The 15,575-nt window shown below is 52.0% G+C and overlaps 1 protein-coding gene across 1 annotated transcript in view; it reads left to right on the top strand.

The window, feature by feature from the left end:
• igsf3 (immunoglobulin superfamily, member 3) overlaps window positions 1-15,575 on the top strand; it is a 46,245-nt gene that overhangs the window by 18,545 nt on the left and 12,125 nt on the right. Inside the window, exons 3-4 of the mRNA XM_029258176.1 lie at window positions 8,837-9,250; window positions 13,149-13,535. Coding sequence (XP_029114009.1) covers window positions 8,837-9,250; window positions 13,149-13,535 — 801 coding nt within the window. The remainder of the gene's footprint in view (window positions 1-8,836; window positions 9,251-13,148; window positions 13,536-15,575) is intronic.

Here is a 15,575-nt window from a genome sequence, read left to right as displayed (position 1 = left end):
TAACTTCAGGAAATACGCTGCATTATTATTAAGTGTGGATATGGATTATTAAAAAGTGCACTTATGGGTTATTATTACGGATCACGATGCGCACTTGAGGGACACGTTTGGCTTAAAGACCCTCTTCCTGTTTGCTCTGCGGGTCCTTATTGCTCTGTATCGGTGAAGCAAAGGCCTTGGAGCACATGAGCACACGGTGACCCGGGTGCGAAAGCTCTGGAGCTTCTCCGTCCTTCCTTCCTCTTTCCTCCCTTTATTCGTGCGCTCGGAAACGCCTCCGCGCCTCATGGTACGTACCGCGGTCGCGCTCGCCCAGCAAAGGGCCCCCGAGGGTCACGGTTTGGCCGCGGTGCGAGATGATGTCACCGCTGCAGCCGGGCCTTATCTAATCAAACCCAGGAAGCACGTTTGGTTGGCCGTCCCAAGTCCCAAGCCCCTCCCTCATCATTAGCTGCCCCCCCGGATGTGAGCACATTGTTTCCGGCAAAATGTTTTCCAGCAGCTGATGGACTGAATGATATCAATAATAATATCAGTAATGTGTGCATGGGGCACTAATATGATTTTTGTGTGTTTGTGCAGTGCGGGGGGGGGGTTATTACATTGCCCTGCTCTGCATCCATTAGCGTCTCACTGATGGACAACCGCTCATCCACTCATCACTCCTGCGGTTGTTTTACGATGGTGTTTCCTCGGCTGGCTTTGCCCCCGCAAAACTGGCAGGAAAAGTCTTAGCCAGTGTCTCTCTCTCTCACACACACACACACACACACACACACACACACACACACACACACACACACATGCACGCACACAGAGCTCAGCAGTGATGCTGTTGCTACATTGACCACGCCCACTTTGACTACTCTGGTTTGAATTGACCGCATCCACTGTGGACTCAATTGACCACGCCCACTCCGGTCTGGGTTGGTGAAGCCCACGTGAAATGACTGGAGCTGGCTTGACCATGCCTTTTCTTCTGGTTTGACCACACCCACTGGCTGGCTTCTAGCAGACACACCTGTGTCCAGGTAAAGGCTGCTGTACTTACGTTTGCCTGTAAACGAGGGAAAGTTCAGTCGTTCATTTGATTTCCTTTTTCTGATGCTAATTTGCTTATGATGGTGATTTAAAAGTAATTTCCCATGTGTAACGGCCTCCGAACTGGGAGCTCGAACGTGTCCCCGAGATGTGCGTTCCCCTTCCCTCGAACCCCTGGGCAGAGCCAACAAAAACATCCTGAGAGCGTGTGCGCGTGTGTGCGGGGCATTGCCATCGTGGTGCGGCAGCCCCAGGGAGTCATTCAGTGCCCCCACCAGTTTGTTCCCTGGCGATGCCACAGAACGACCCCCTGCGGTCAGGAAGTGTCTCCACACAGACCTCCAGACTGTGACTCACATGGTGATCGAGCCCCATCACAGAGTCTCAGACTGTTACTCACCTCATCTCTGAGAACAAGGTAAAACCGAGAGTCCGTCTCAGCCTTTCAGGGACGGAAGCTCCGCCCCCTTCCCGGGCTTCAGGATTGGACTGAAGATGAAAGTGGGCGAAGTTTGGGCCTTTAACTTTGGGATAGCTGAACCGATATAGTAAAAATTACTGTGCTGCAGGAACAGGTAAATCGGTGTAGGTAACTTTGGAGAAAAAGAGAAAAATAACGAACAGAGAGAGGACGTCGCCGTGTGTCCATCTCGCTGACCTCTCACTGAAGGCCTCTCATTCCTCTCTGCTGGCGCCGGTGCCCTCCGCACACACGGTCTCTCAAGTGCTCTTGAAAAACGAGGTGATGCAACCAAGTGTAAATAGGCAGGGCGCAGGCAGGGGGGCGCTGTCTCCTCGGCGGGGCGCCCCGCATTGTTGGACGAAACAAGGACGGCGTCTCTCTCGATGACTCGCGCATCCGCGCCCCAAATTCCCGCTCTTTGAAGTTCGGCCCCAGTGTGGAAAATATATGAGGTATCAGCATGTATTCTCTACTAGCCCATGTCTTTACTACGGTATTCTTGCTCTTTTGCTTTATTGCAGATATGAATTGGCTCCTCCGTGCTGCGGGTGCGAACAGAGCAAAGGGGGATGGGCAAGCGGAGGAGACGCTCTTCTCCGTCTCTCCGAGATCCTCTCGGCTCTAAGACAAGGTGTTCTTCATGCCTCAAAGGCTCGATCTCGTTAACATTTTGAAAGCTGTAAATCATGGAAATTTATGACCTCGTTCATCAGCGACGCCGCCTTTGAGTGACGTGACCGCGGTCGTCCCTCTCGCGCCCTTTCTGTCGGCTCCTGTTGCAGGGTGAGCTCTTATTGGTCCGTCACGCCCTATTTATGCAAATTCCACCAACGTTACACGTTAAGGGAGATCTCAGCTGTCGGTACAAGAGTTAATCTAGATATGAACAAAGGGATTCGTTTCGCTTTTCTTCAAAGTACTTTGGGTTCATTTCCAGGATGGATGTGATTTCGCTCCAACCGTGATGCTGATATGAGAACTTTTAGAGAAGCAAAGGTGCCTTTATACTATTATGTAAAGTGTACTTGGTTGTCATATGTCCTTTTCTTAGCAGAAGGGGATAAGTAGAGCATGATGTGCTGTGTTGCATGGTCAAGTAAGGGTTGTGAGGGGCAGAAGGTTCCAGAAAGGTTTGTCTACACACACGTGGTTTAGCAGAACTGGTCCCGTATCTCCGTCATTCGGGAACCTCAGGTGCTTTGTAATGACCTCCTGTGAAGACACACACGCATGCACGCCACCTACAACTGAGATGGATCAGAAGTGTCACACAGATGACAGTGACAGTGGACAGCCCCGTCAACACTGAGGACACAAGTGGAGCACAGAACTTTCTGGAAGGACTCTATATATGGTCAATAAGACGCTAGACACACACGTGGCAACACAACACACTCATGAAGATACTGTTTCTCTCTCTTCTCCTTTCCTTCCTCCACCCGCTCCCTCCTGCCCACATACACACACACACGCACACACGTCATCCTCAGTTTCCCACTCACGAGCGCACTCTCATTTCTTTCCCACTCTTTCACTGACGGTCCTGTCTCCCACACACACACAGATTCCTACACACACATCTAGAGCATGGGCACACTCCTCTCTCCCACACAAATATAAACTGTTATGTAATATGGGTTTTGTAGGTGCCAGCCCTTGGGTCTGCGATGGGTTCCCCACGCACACACACGCACACACACACAGCCAGCGTCACCCCCTGTTTGTTTTCTCCGCTGTCAGCCGATCAAACCCGACTTATTTCGTCTCCTTCCTTTGTTCCGATGTCTCCGTTTGCGCTCGGCTTTCGTTCGTTTTGCCGGGGTGACGTCTGTCTCGGCAAAAACACACAGACCTCCCACCGTCGCCAACCACTCAGCCAATCACAGCGAATCAAAGCAGCCGATGGAGAGACGTCTTACCTGCGCGGAAGAGCGTGTACAGGGTTCTGATCAGTCCCAGCATGGGGGGGGCGCCAAGTGACACACCCTTGGTACCGTGTCAGTTCAAGGTAAGTTCCTTAAGTTCCTACTAGAGCAGCAGTCGAACCCAGTTGCAAGGTGACACCTCTCACCACTCTGCCCCCTGCTGTCTTAAAGGAGTATTTCGGGGAGGTGGGGGTTCAGCTGCCTGTTTTGCACGTTTTGCTTCCAGTTCATTTTCCAGCGCTGGTCCCCCTGCCAGCAGCACAAACCTCTACCGATTCCCCCGTAGCTCAATTTGTCCCGAGCGGCGAGAGCAGCCGTCGGGTTAAAGGCCGATTAGGAGACGCCACTCGGGCGCCTGGGAATCGACCCGAGATGAGGCACCGTGAGAGGGAGCAGGCGTGGGGTTCGAGCCCTCCCGTCCCTTAGTGCTGCCGACGGAGCGTCTCCGAGCGGGACTGGCGGGTTGCGCATGTCGATGCGCTAATTAATCCCACAATGGAGGTGAAAACCTTGGGCGAATAATGGGAACGAGAGGAACGGAGAGACGGCAGCGGGTTCGACTGGCACGGCGGCGGTAATTGGGCAGAGTGGCGGTGAAGTGGTCTCCACGGTAATAATGGTTGCTCTCCGAGGCTTTGAAAAGACCCAAACGTTTCTAAGTCATTTTCGCAAATTGCTTTGTCAGCTATTGGTGTAAAACCTGCATGTACATACGCACGCGTGCACGCACACACACACACACACACGCACAGAATGTTAGGAGCGCTGTTTGAGTTTGCTGCAAGCTGACACAGAGGTGTAAAGGTCTACGCAATGGGCTGGTATCTGTCAAGGCAGCAGAGCCGTGACTCCTGGGACGTGTGATGAGCGATGAGGGTCTCCTGGATGTTCTCTGAGGTTCCTGTGCTCACAGTAGAACATTGTGAGAAGGTACCTGTCAGAGGTGGACCACAAAGCAGTGAGGTCCGTTCCCTGCTGTTCTGTCCTGCGCTTGGGCTCTTCTGTAGAACTGGACCTTACGGAAGGTGATCTGCGTGCCGCGTGTTCTCCGTTGTCCCCAAGAGTATAGCTGTGTGTGGACATGTATTCAATCTCCTGAAGACTCTTTGGTGAAGACGTGTCTCCATCTCCCGAAGACTTTGTCCTCCTGACCTCCTGCAGACCTGCTGCAGAGACATGTTCAAGTGGTCCAGAAAGGACAAAGAGGCTGCATCACACTGGGCTCCATTAAGCTCTCCATTAGATGTTCTGCAGAAGCCCTCATGAGATCATCGAGGGTTCACTCAAGTTCTCTTCAGCGGAGAGAAGCTCTGCGAAAGCACCTCCAACCACACGCAGGACGAGCTGCGGTGGGAAGCTGAACCCAACACTCATTCCGGAGGCAGCGAAGGTTTTCCCCCCATTTTCTACAGCACTTAAGAGGAAAGTTCTGCTCTAAACCACAGGAGGCGTTTCGATCCTTTCGCACCATCCGTGGACGAGCGATTCGTGAAGAGCTGCGGCCGTTGCCTGGTTAACGTCATATGCGGTCAACGAGAACACGCTTTTAGGACCGTGCCGTTTTTGGACCCTGTTTGCTCGTGTTCACTTCAGTGGCCAAACTTGTGAGGCCTTTTAGGTTTTTTAAAATTCATTTTGCAACTCTGGTGTTTATTTTTGATGTGTTATTTCTACAAATTTCTTCTAAAATAACTTTGTTGTGATTTCCCAACTCCGCTTTAATGAAATCATTGTAACAAATTGTCCCAGGAAATGGATTTACGGCCGTACTGGAGAGGGCGTTTAACCCTGATGGCAAGCGGCCGATGACCGTGTTGGAGAAGAGGATTCTGGGTAAAAGAGATGAACGCTGCTCTTTTCTTCGGTTCCACATCCTGCTTGCCGGCGTCACTGTCTCCCACAAACAGACTCATCACGTCTTCGGATGCTCGACAGCCCCGTGTTTGTCTCTCCATTGTCTCCGACTCAATAATCCGTTGTCCTGCCTGACTGACGTTTCCTGCGGTTGCTGCGGTTCCGGTTCCCGTCCGTGTGACCGCGCAGCGACCAGACAGAGGGTCCCCAGTACAGAGGAGCTCTGAATGGACCTGTGTCTGCGCTCCTCGCAACGGGACTCTATTGTTGCCGGGATATTGTGTGCCGCTTGTTAGGCGTGTGTCGCTGCGGTTCCATTCCGCACACCAGCATGGATTCACGTGCACCGGGAAGCGGAGATGTGGACGTTTCTCAGCTGGTTGGCGAATTGGACCGAGGTCATGGTGGAGTGTTGTACTGCTCCTCTAGTCCAGCTGGAGGCGCTCTGGTGGTGTGGTGGTCGGTGCTCCTCTGGTCCCCTAATTGATCAATTAATCATTAATGGGCTCAGACGGTGCCCCCCCCACCCCCTCTCTCTCTCTCTCTCTCTCTCTCTCTCTCTCTCTCTCTCTCTCTCTCTCACACCCCCCTTTCCTCTCCCCCCCCCCCCCCCCCCCCCCCCGGAGTGCAGAAGCGCACGTTTTCTGCTAATGCGAGCTCCTCGAACGCCCGAGCGACGGGTAGCAGACAATCCCATTAGGAGGAGCTGGCTGAGTCCTCGCTGCGGGAAAACATGACTGCGCTGGTCTCTCCCTGCTGCTCTCCCCGGAGCCTCGGCGTTATCTCTGTGTGGCAGGCCTGAACGTCCCGGCGCCGCGCTTCCGTTAGAGACGCCCCAACTCGGTGTGAAACCAGATCAACTCCCCGTGTGGGTCAACATTTGAGTAGAAGCGGTCCGCAATTGGTGGGAGACCCCAGCGGGATCTCCATCCACCTGAAGAGTGTCCCTCAAGGACTTGAACTTCTCATCTGGGTGGAAAAGCAGGAGAACCAGGAGCTGCGGAGTCTCAGTCGTCTTCGGTCCAAGGGGGTAAAGAGTGTAATATGTACCGTGGTACCCTTTTGTTTGGCCTCTCACACAGCAGGAAGGAGGGGTGGCACATCGACACCAGGAGTGTACAGCACGTGTCTGGAGGTGGGGATCAAGAAGTTGATGGGCTCACACGAACACACACACACATGCACGCAGGCAGGCAGGCTCAGGATGCTCCTCCATCTGGGCAGGAGGTCCTGCCCCAGTGACCACCCTTCACAGCAGGGTCTCAGGTCCTTCCCTCCTGTCTCCTATCCACCTGCTTTTCCTATCCGGAATCGTGTCCTCGGGTCGTGGTTCAGTTGCAGAAGTTCCAGCTGTTTTTCTCTCCGTGGCTGAAAAGAACCTGCCGAAAGGCTGAGGAGTGAAGGTGTCCAGCTGGGAGGCCGTGATGCTCCTGGCCTACAGTTTGGCCTCAGTCACAGGATACGTTCTGCGCCGCAATGTTCCGGAACCCTCTATCTGCTCAGCCCTTTGGGGTTCGGAGGGTCAGGAGGGGGCTGAGAAGGGCTCGGCCGACTGTCTCAGTCTAGCAAACGACACTGGAATATTCTAGATGTCTGCGTTACCGCACATTTCTCTGCCTTTTCGGAAAGTACAGTTCCGGTCAAACATTCGGATCCGGTCAGTGTTTGCGTGTGTGATGCTGCTCTCTGTGACCGCAAACTCCTGCGGTTCTCTTACCCTCACAGCTCACACGAACGGGCGAGTGCCGGAGTCGTAACGGGCCAGCGCTCAGATCGGGTGAGGCCGGGCTCTTCTCCGAGGGTACGGCGCGTTGGCATGGAAACGGCTGGCTGTTTCCATAGGATACAGGGCGTTGGCATGGCAACAACAGGCTGTTTCTGTAGGGTACAGTGAGGGTGCGAGCAGCCTGGCGGGGTGGATCTGTGAAGCTCACGGCGCCGTCTCCGTCACCACCTTCACACAAACTTCCACCCGACGGGGGGTTCGAGGAGCAGGAGGCCCATATTTCTCAAGGGCTTCTCCCTGAGCGCATCCCACCCGGTCCTTATCCACATGGCTCAGGTTCGAATGACCACGGTACCTGGTCTATCGATTCTGTCCAAGGAAGGTTTCGTCTGCCGCTTGTCCTCCATCCATACTGTCTTTAATGTGACTGTCAAGCACTATTTCCTTTTGTCGCTCTGTTTTAAACTGGCAGCTATATGAATATGAATCTAAATATAAATATTAATATGAATATGAAATGCATTCTGCTCCTTCCCGCAGATATGAGCTCAGTTCCTCATAGAAAACGCTTTTCTCCACATCTTTTCTCAGTGGAAGCGCAGCTGCGTGGGTTCGAATTGATATCCCAGACAGGGGTTTCGGTAAACCCTCCCACTTCTGTATGCGATACATACTATGGTACATTTACTGTACTGATCACACTGATTGGATGCTATGGCCAGTGGTGCTCAGCGCAGGTCCACCGCTCCACACGCCTCGATTCGTCTTCCGCCCCTGTTCTCCCACCCCCACACCATCATGTGCGTGAGCTCTGCCACCCCCCCATTCCGTGACGCGTAACCAATGGAGAGGATGAATAATGTCCTGCCCACGCTGAGTGCACTCCTCCTCCTTCTCCTCCTCCTCCTGCCCACGGGGATCATCTGGGATGAGCGCAGCTTGAAGGAGGCCCACCTGGTGGGGGCCGTTCAGGAATCCGTACCCCCTTGGAAAGGGCTCTGTGTCTGGGGGGAGGGGGGGTTCAGGGAATTCTCACACTTTGGCAGTCCCTCTCCTCTCTGAAACACACGCAACGCACACACACACACACACACACACACACACCCTGACGTGTGTCTGAAAGGGAGAATAAAATAAAGATGTGCACATAAGGGAAGGAGTGAGAAAATTGTGGCTGCTCTAAAATGAGGAGCAGAAATGCTCCTGTGAGTTATGGTGTATGTTCTTAATATATGACTGAGGGCTTCACATGATCTTCATTCCATCTGCTGTGAAATATTGTAACTCAAAGCTTGATTTAATAGTGGAAGTGACTGATTCATGATGGTGCCCATGTTATTATTGTTATTATTGTGGTCAGTGTTGTTGTTATTGTTGTATAGTGATAATAATTATACATATATTATGTAATGTATAATAATAAATGACAATGATGGTCATAATTCCTTTAGGTGATGCTGTCTGGGGGTGGATTAATTATGATTAATTAAGGGTTTTATTATAATGATCAGACTTTGTGTCCTATTTGCACACTAAGCTAGTTACACTGTTTTACCCATTTATATAGCTGGGGAGTTTTCACTGTATGAGTTCAGAGGAGGTACCTTGACCAAGGCTCCTACGGTAGGGGGTGGGATTCGATCTCATATCCTTGTTTTTTTTTTTTTACTTGTCAGTCACTGGGTGGCTCAACAGACCCATGGACCCCACATCGACACCCCTCAGGATGCTGGATCGCTTTGTTTAGACCGGGAACTGAGGGTTAGGGTTAGGGTCAGTCGTGGTGATGTCATCAGTGAGCGACGTGTACCCCCCCTTTTCCCACAGTGATCCCCGACACCCTGAGCGTGACTTCGACGGCACAGACGCTCAACAAGGTGGAGGGCGACAGCCTGCAGCTGACCTGCGATGTGAGCCGGCAGACCCAGCAGCACACCCACCTGTCGGTGGGCTGGTACCTGCGCTCGGAGGCGGGAGCACCCCCCCAGGACCTGCTCACGCTCTCCCGCGACTTCGTGCTGCGCGCCGGCGGGCCCTACAAGCAGCGCTTTGCCTCCGGGGACCTGCGCCTCGACAAGACGGGCAGCACGGCCTACAAGCTCACCGTCCACCGCCTGCAGCCGGCCGACCAGGGCCTGCTGTACTGCGAGGCGGCCGAGTGGATCCAGGACCCCGACCGCTCATGGTACGCCATGACCCGGAAGCAGTCTGAGAAGACCGTGCTCAAGATCCAGCCTGCAGGTACGTCGGGGGTAGAAGAGCAGGAACCAGGGGGCACATGGGTCTGGACAGGGTTCCTCACTGAAGGCACCGTTAGAAGGGTCAGACTCAGGGTGTCACATTGGATGAGAACTAGTCAGAGCCCCAGGTGAGACTCTGATTGTGCAATTTCACTGGGACAGAAGCAGTAGCTCCCCCTGGTGGGGGTACATGAGAAATCACTCCTGTCCTCGATGGGGACCTTTACTGTGATGGGTAAAGGTGTTTTACCACATTCATTTAGCCGACACTTCTCTCCAAAGCTGTTTACACTGATTTACCCATTGATACAACAGGGTAATTTTTGCTGGATTCATCTGTCCTGCGTTTTAAGTACCTACTCGAGCGATGAACATCGGTACATCAGATGGAAAGTAGCAAACAGGGTTTACTTAATTATCATGTCTGCAACTATATCTCTCTTTCTCCCAATGTAATGAACACATTGTATTTTCTATGAGATGTACGTTGCTTTGGAGAAAAGTGTCTGATAAATGAATAAATGTAAACGTAAATGTACTGCATCAGTTCAGGTAAGTACTTTGGTCAGTGGTATCACTGCTGCGGGTGGGATTTGAACCTGACGGACAGTTTTGAGCATAAGGTAGTGATACTATCCACTTCACAGCCTGCTGCCCTGCTTGGCAGAGCACAAGCAGATGGGAACAGACACAGGCAGGTCTCACACACAGGCAGACCGCAGCCCACTGGGCGCACAGACCCCATCAGCCACCACAGGAAAGATTCCTTCACCACGTGAGCCCAAGTTCCCGCCCGTTTCACACAGGAAGCCCCTCTTTCTAACGGAAGGGTCTCCCCTGGCAGCCGAGAGAGACGTTCTGGTTGGAACACAAACGCTTCCCTTCTCTCCAGCGAATGGCAGCCTGGTAAGGGCGCCGCGTCGGAGGTGCGATTGCCGTCCGTCCTCCACACCTGATGGGAACATGATGTGCCGGAGCCGCTGAGCAACAGTGAGTCACGCAGGTTCCCTCTGGCACTGGTCGGGATGGGACTGGAGCGTCGTCCTAAACTGCCCTGCGGGGAGTTCCAGTCCCCGAGGAGAGGAGCCCTGAGGAGATTAGCAACGTTCTGTCGACATTCCAAAAAGCCTGAAATCTCGGAAGCCTTTAAAAAACAGGAAGAGGCCACTGGCCGTTCCAGAATGGTAATTACGTTCATGCACCAGAGATAGGCCAAATCGCACCCGCGAAGCAGATGGACGCAACAGTACTTCCCCCGGTTTGGTTCAAGCATCACTGAACTAAGCTGAAAAATGAGTGCAGGGACTGTCCAGAAGGAAGTGAAGGTGGAGCCCTGAACCCATGTGAGTCGCCCCCACCCCCCATTCAGTTCCCTGGGCTCTGAACAAGTGCGGTTAAGCCTTTCGGGTTCCGTCTGAGGACACGGTCTTGCTTCCTGTTCACGGACCAGCTGTTGGCACCATGACCAACCTCTTCTTACAGGCAGCCGTTCCACCATAAACCTGCTGATCACAGGGAGGCCAAAATGAGGAGGATGAATGTGAGATGTGCCCTAAATGTACGTTGCTGAGGTCTCTCCAGTTTAGTCATATTAGTCACATCAGGGATACGGTCGACCCTTCTCACAGCCACGATTTCGCACGTCTCGGCACTGACCTGTGTATCGAAGGCCTTGTTTGGAATCATCAAGGCATCCTATGAATCGTCTTCACCAACTGGGGGTGGAGGGTGAGGATGGTGTGTGGGTGGGGGGCTGTCCTGAACCTCCTTCATCATCATGTTTCTCCTGCGAGAACGACGACACTCGCGTCAAGCAGCCGTGGGCCTCCAGCAGACGCGGAAAGCCTGGAGATTGGTCTCTGCAGGAGTCGAGGGCCTTTTCAAAGCCCCGTAAAACACTTAAACAGCAGTTTGTAAATCTTGTGGTGATAAGATGATGCCTTTGAAGTATTTATGAGCGCATCAGTAATTAGTTTCCATCTCAGAATTCCGTGTCTTCTTATTCTGCTCTCTTTCATTTCGACGCCCCCGGATCCACCCGTTCCTGCCAGCGGGGGCCCTCCCGTGTCGAGCGGTTCCAGGACCTTTTTCTCGGGCCCTGTTGATCAGCATTAGTCGCATTAGTCAGGATCCGGGGGTCGTCGCCACGCCGTGTCGCGTGCCGCTCAGTCAGAGGGGTATCGGCTCACGTTCACCCGCTGCTCCGTTGGCCGTCGATCCCCCCGATGCTGGAGGCAAGGAGCGCAGGGGCATCGGTACCTGCTGGAACCCGGCAGCATGTGATCACCGAGAGTTTGAAACTCTCTCCCCAGCACCACCTGCCTCCTCCATCCCCATGGAGGCTTTCATCGGCCCGCACTCAAGTAGCAGGATGTTGCGAGGTTTCCAGCGGCTTGCAGAACTGGTAATAACAGGACGGGGTTATGCTGAGTTACCCTCGCTTCCTCCAGAGGGAAGTACAAAGTGCTTGGCAGGCTGGCAAACGCAGCACATCAGCAGCTCTGCTGGGCTTTGCATCGAACCGAACTGCTCGAGCTCACAAGAGCACAGCTTTCCAACGGGAGGCTTTAACCATGGGGATGAAAGAGCCAGTACTTTCTGAAGTGAGGAAACGGCAGGGCCATTAGAGACCATGAACTCCAGCACTCAGAGGTGCCATGCTGCTCGAGTCACTGATGGAGCTGTAGGAATATCGGGTGTCTCTGTGCTGATACATTATAGCCTAGACAGCTGCAGGAAGTCCAAAATAAATAAATAAATACATCTGAGGCAAGGAGAAGATGAAGACGAAAGGGAGAACTTTATGTGGGGCAAGTGACCTGAGGTGTAAGACAAGTATATTGCTTGTAGAATAAGCAGTGATGTAAGAGGTGGAGTGGGATAGGATATGGTTTGGCGACTTCAGGTAGGGTTGGCTAAGCTGTAGAGATTGGGTTGGGTAGGGTTCTACAAGCAGTGCGATATAGTTCGGTTGAGTTGGGTTGGACAGGGTTGAGTAAAGCTGAGCTGGGTTGAATGGGGTAGGGTGGGCCAAGGTGGGGTAGGATTGGGGTTGATTTGGTAAGGAGTTGGGCAAGGTTTGGTAGGGTTAGGAAAGCAGTGGTGTAAGGTTTGGGTAGGGCTGGGTAAGTTAAGCACACGCAGGTCCAGCGAGACAGCAGTGAATATTTATTGGACCGTTGATATTTGTTCTGGCAGAGAGCCATCAGAGCTGTACCTCTGAAAGCATCCAGTCATCTCCAAATCCCTTGAATGCCACGTCCTGTCTGCGACATCTCGGAAATTAATTAAACTGCTTGCTGGAGTAAGCCGTCTGATGCTATTTTGGGCTGTTGTATTTTTGGAAGGCTCAAAAAAGGAGGGAATAAAAGACTGTTAATCTGCCATTTCTGTTTCCCGAACAAACAAAACATCTCCTTTATTGTTACACACACACACACTTTCTGAACCGCTTGTCCCATATGGGGTCACGGAGCCTACCCGGTAACATAGGGCGTAAGGCCGGAGGGGGAGGGGACACACCCAGGACAGGACGCCAGTCCGCCGCAAGGCACCCCAAGCGGGACTCGAACCCCAAACCCACTAGAGAGCAGGATGCGGTCCAACCCACTGCGCTACTGCACCCCCCTTCCCTTTATTGTTACTTTACTGCTTATTGTCTTCATCACGCAACACACACTTCACAACAGCGTTGCTTTGGGTTTTGCTCCATCAGTGTAAATCACTGCAGTGCTGTTTAATGGGAGGTCTCAGAGATGTGTGGGAATGGAAAGAACAGAATAGTTTCAGTTCAGAACATGAGTCATGTCCACCTTCCCAACACACAGGTGTGTGTCCATGGAAGAGGGTTCTGCAACCACCCCAGTCTCTCATATAAGTGTGTGTGTTCGTCTCTGTAGAGAAGGACTTCAGCATCCAGGTGAGCACGGAGCGCCGGGCCTACACAGCCGGAGAGCCCCTGGAGCTGCGCTGCAGCATCGACGCACAGAATGTCCAGGAGCGCTACTTCTCCGTGTCCTGGGTGTTCAGCAGCTCCCAGGTGGCCGTGGTGGGTCCCAACGCCGTGCCCGTGCTGGTTGGTGACTACGTGCAGCGCGAGGCTACCGGCCAGCTCACCGTACGCAAAGAGAGCCCATCCGTCTACCTGCTGAAGCTGCAGAGCCTGCGGCCGGAGGACACCGGGAAGTACACCTGCAGGGTGACCGAGAGGGAGCGCACGCTAACCGGGGACTTCATTGACAGGAGCAAAAGGTCTCGCAACGTGCAGATCACCGTGCAGCCCCTCCGTAAGTAACACCGCTTTCCAGTAGCATCTCAGTGAGTAACACTGCCCCTACTGGTCGGTTTAGTGAATTACACCACTCTCTTATGGGATTGTATTGGGAAACACTGCCCCCGCTGGTCTCTGAGTGAATGGCACCTCTCTCTATTGACAGATTATCCTCGCTGTCCCACTTGCCTGATGCACTAGGAGAGCAGCTGACAATTAATGAGATGTCAACATTGCTGACAAATTGGCACTGATACAAATGTTAGCTTTTCCCGTGGATGACTGCATATTGATAGAGGATTTGGGCTTAGAGAGCGACTTCCCTCCCATACAAATACGGGCCTTGAAGGCACTGTTGAAGATACAGCTCTCTTTAATTCAGTCCACATTATTGCGCTAATGCAGTCCTCGTCGATGAGGTTTTAAGAATCTTGGTGAGTTTCACACGGAGAGGAGAGGAGGATTTTCCCTGCCGAACACCCAGGCAGCCAGGAAATAAAGTCCTTCACGAGCCAAGGGAGATTGACAGGCTTGCCTTTGAGGCTGGAGCAAGCTTGGGAGGGATTGAAACGTCCCTCTGGGGCAGGGATGTTTGAAGGCATGCTGCATTTGGCTCAGGTCAAGGAGATTAACTGTTTAAAAATTGCGATTGCCCATTCGAACCCTCTCCCTCTCCAAATCGGTCAGTACCCGAGTCCCCCGAGAGTCACCGTCACCCATCTCATTTTTACTGAAACACATTAAATGCTGCCATGGCTTTTTATCATCTGCGTGTAGCTTAACAAACAAAGCAGCATCTCAGTATTTATACACTTCGCATGTGCACGAACTCATAAATAGTTTTCAAAATTTTGCAAATGAAAAATTATTGATGTATGACTGTGAAAGGTAATTAAAGAAGCAGATAAAACAGATGGCATTTAAAAATGGAAAAATTATATCATGACAGAAGAGATCTTGGTCACAGAAATACAGAAACAAAATTAATATTCAGAGATAATGTCAATTCATGTATTATTGCAGCTCAAACGCAGAGTTACAGTAGTGAGCAGGGTGGTGGTGTGAGATGGAGACTGTTCCAAACTCCTGCTACTCCCCGTCATCTCCGGCTACAGCATCACCCCAGGCTCCACTGTAAATAAAAATTTGAAAAACTGGACCTGATTAATAATTTTAACATTTTCATTAAAATAAGGAGGGAAAATTTTTAAAAAATCAAATTGTTCAAATGTGAAAACCTTATAGGAACCTCTCGGTCTTTGCCAGAACAGTAGTCATTGATTCAGACCGTCAAACAGGTGGATCTTCTCATCTCATAAACACCTGATGTGAGAAGGGTAAGCAGAACATCAGTAGATACTGCGCTGGGCGAAACCTTTATACTCGTCACTGGCTTCACATCGTCTTCACAGACCATCTTCAGGCAGATCAAGGTAGAATCGCAGACAAGAATTTTTAAAAGCAGCGTAAACAGCGTTTCTGCACTGCAGCTTTTGCGATGGCTTCTTTATCACAGAAACGCAAAATTGAAACCGCTCTCCTCCCTGAAGGGGCATTCAGGTCAGCTGCACCGATGGGGTATCATGTGGTTGACCCTTCCGGAAGCGCAACTTTAATATTTCCTCCGGTATTCTCAGGTAAACCCATGATTTTAAGCTTAGTGCGCCGTTCTTCTTCTACGGCTTCTCTACTCTCACTTGGTGCAACCGAGCTTCTCGCTCCAGGGCACCTATTGATTCAGTTTGTGATTCGTCTGAATCCTCAGCAGCAGAAATCTTGTGTTCGGACCCAGCGGTCGCGTTTTCAAAACTACCCATGTGATCGGTTAAACTGCTACGTTCCGTCTGTGTTGCCGCAGTGGTGGATGAGCTCAGATTCTCTACCATGTTGCTGTCATGCGCGAGACCAACTCGTCTCTGGTGGTCACTTGGTTCTTCTAACAGCACAAAGAGCAGCCAGAACAGCAGTTTCTTCACATGTGTCTGTTGCAACCGGTCTGGCCTTGAAGCCCCGAGTCGGTTTAATTTCCACGACTCGTCCTTGAGCTTCTTGAGCC

The sequence above is a fragment of the Scleropages formosus genome, chromosome 14 (assembly GCF_900964775.1).
Source record: "Scleropages formosus chromosome 14, fSclFor1.1, whole genome shotgun sequence".
In the NCBI taxonomy this organism is placed as follows: Eukaryota; Metazoa; Chordata; class Actinopteri; order Osteoglossiformes; family Osteoglossidae; genus Scleropages; species Scleropages formosus.
This window is presented reverse-complemented; position numbering and strand designations above follow the sequence as displayed.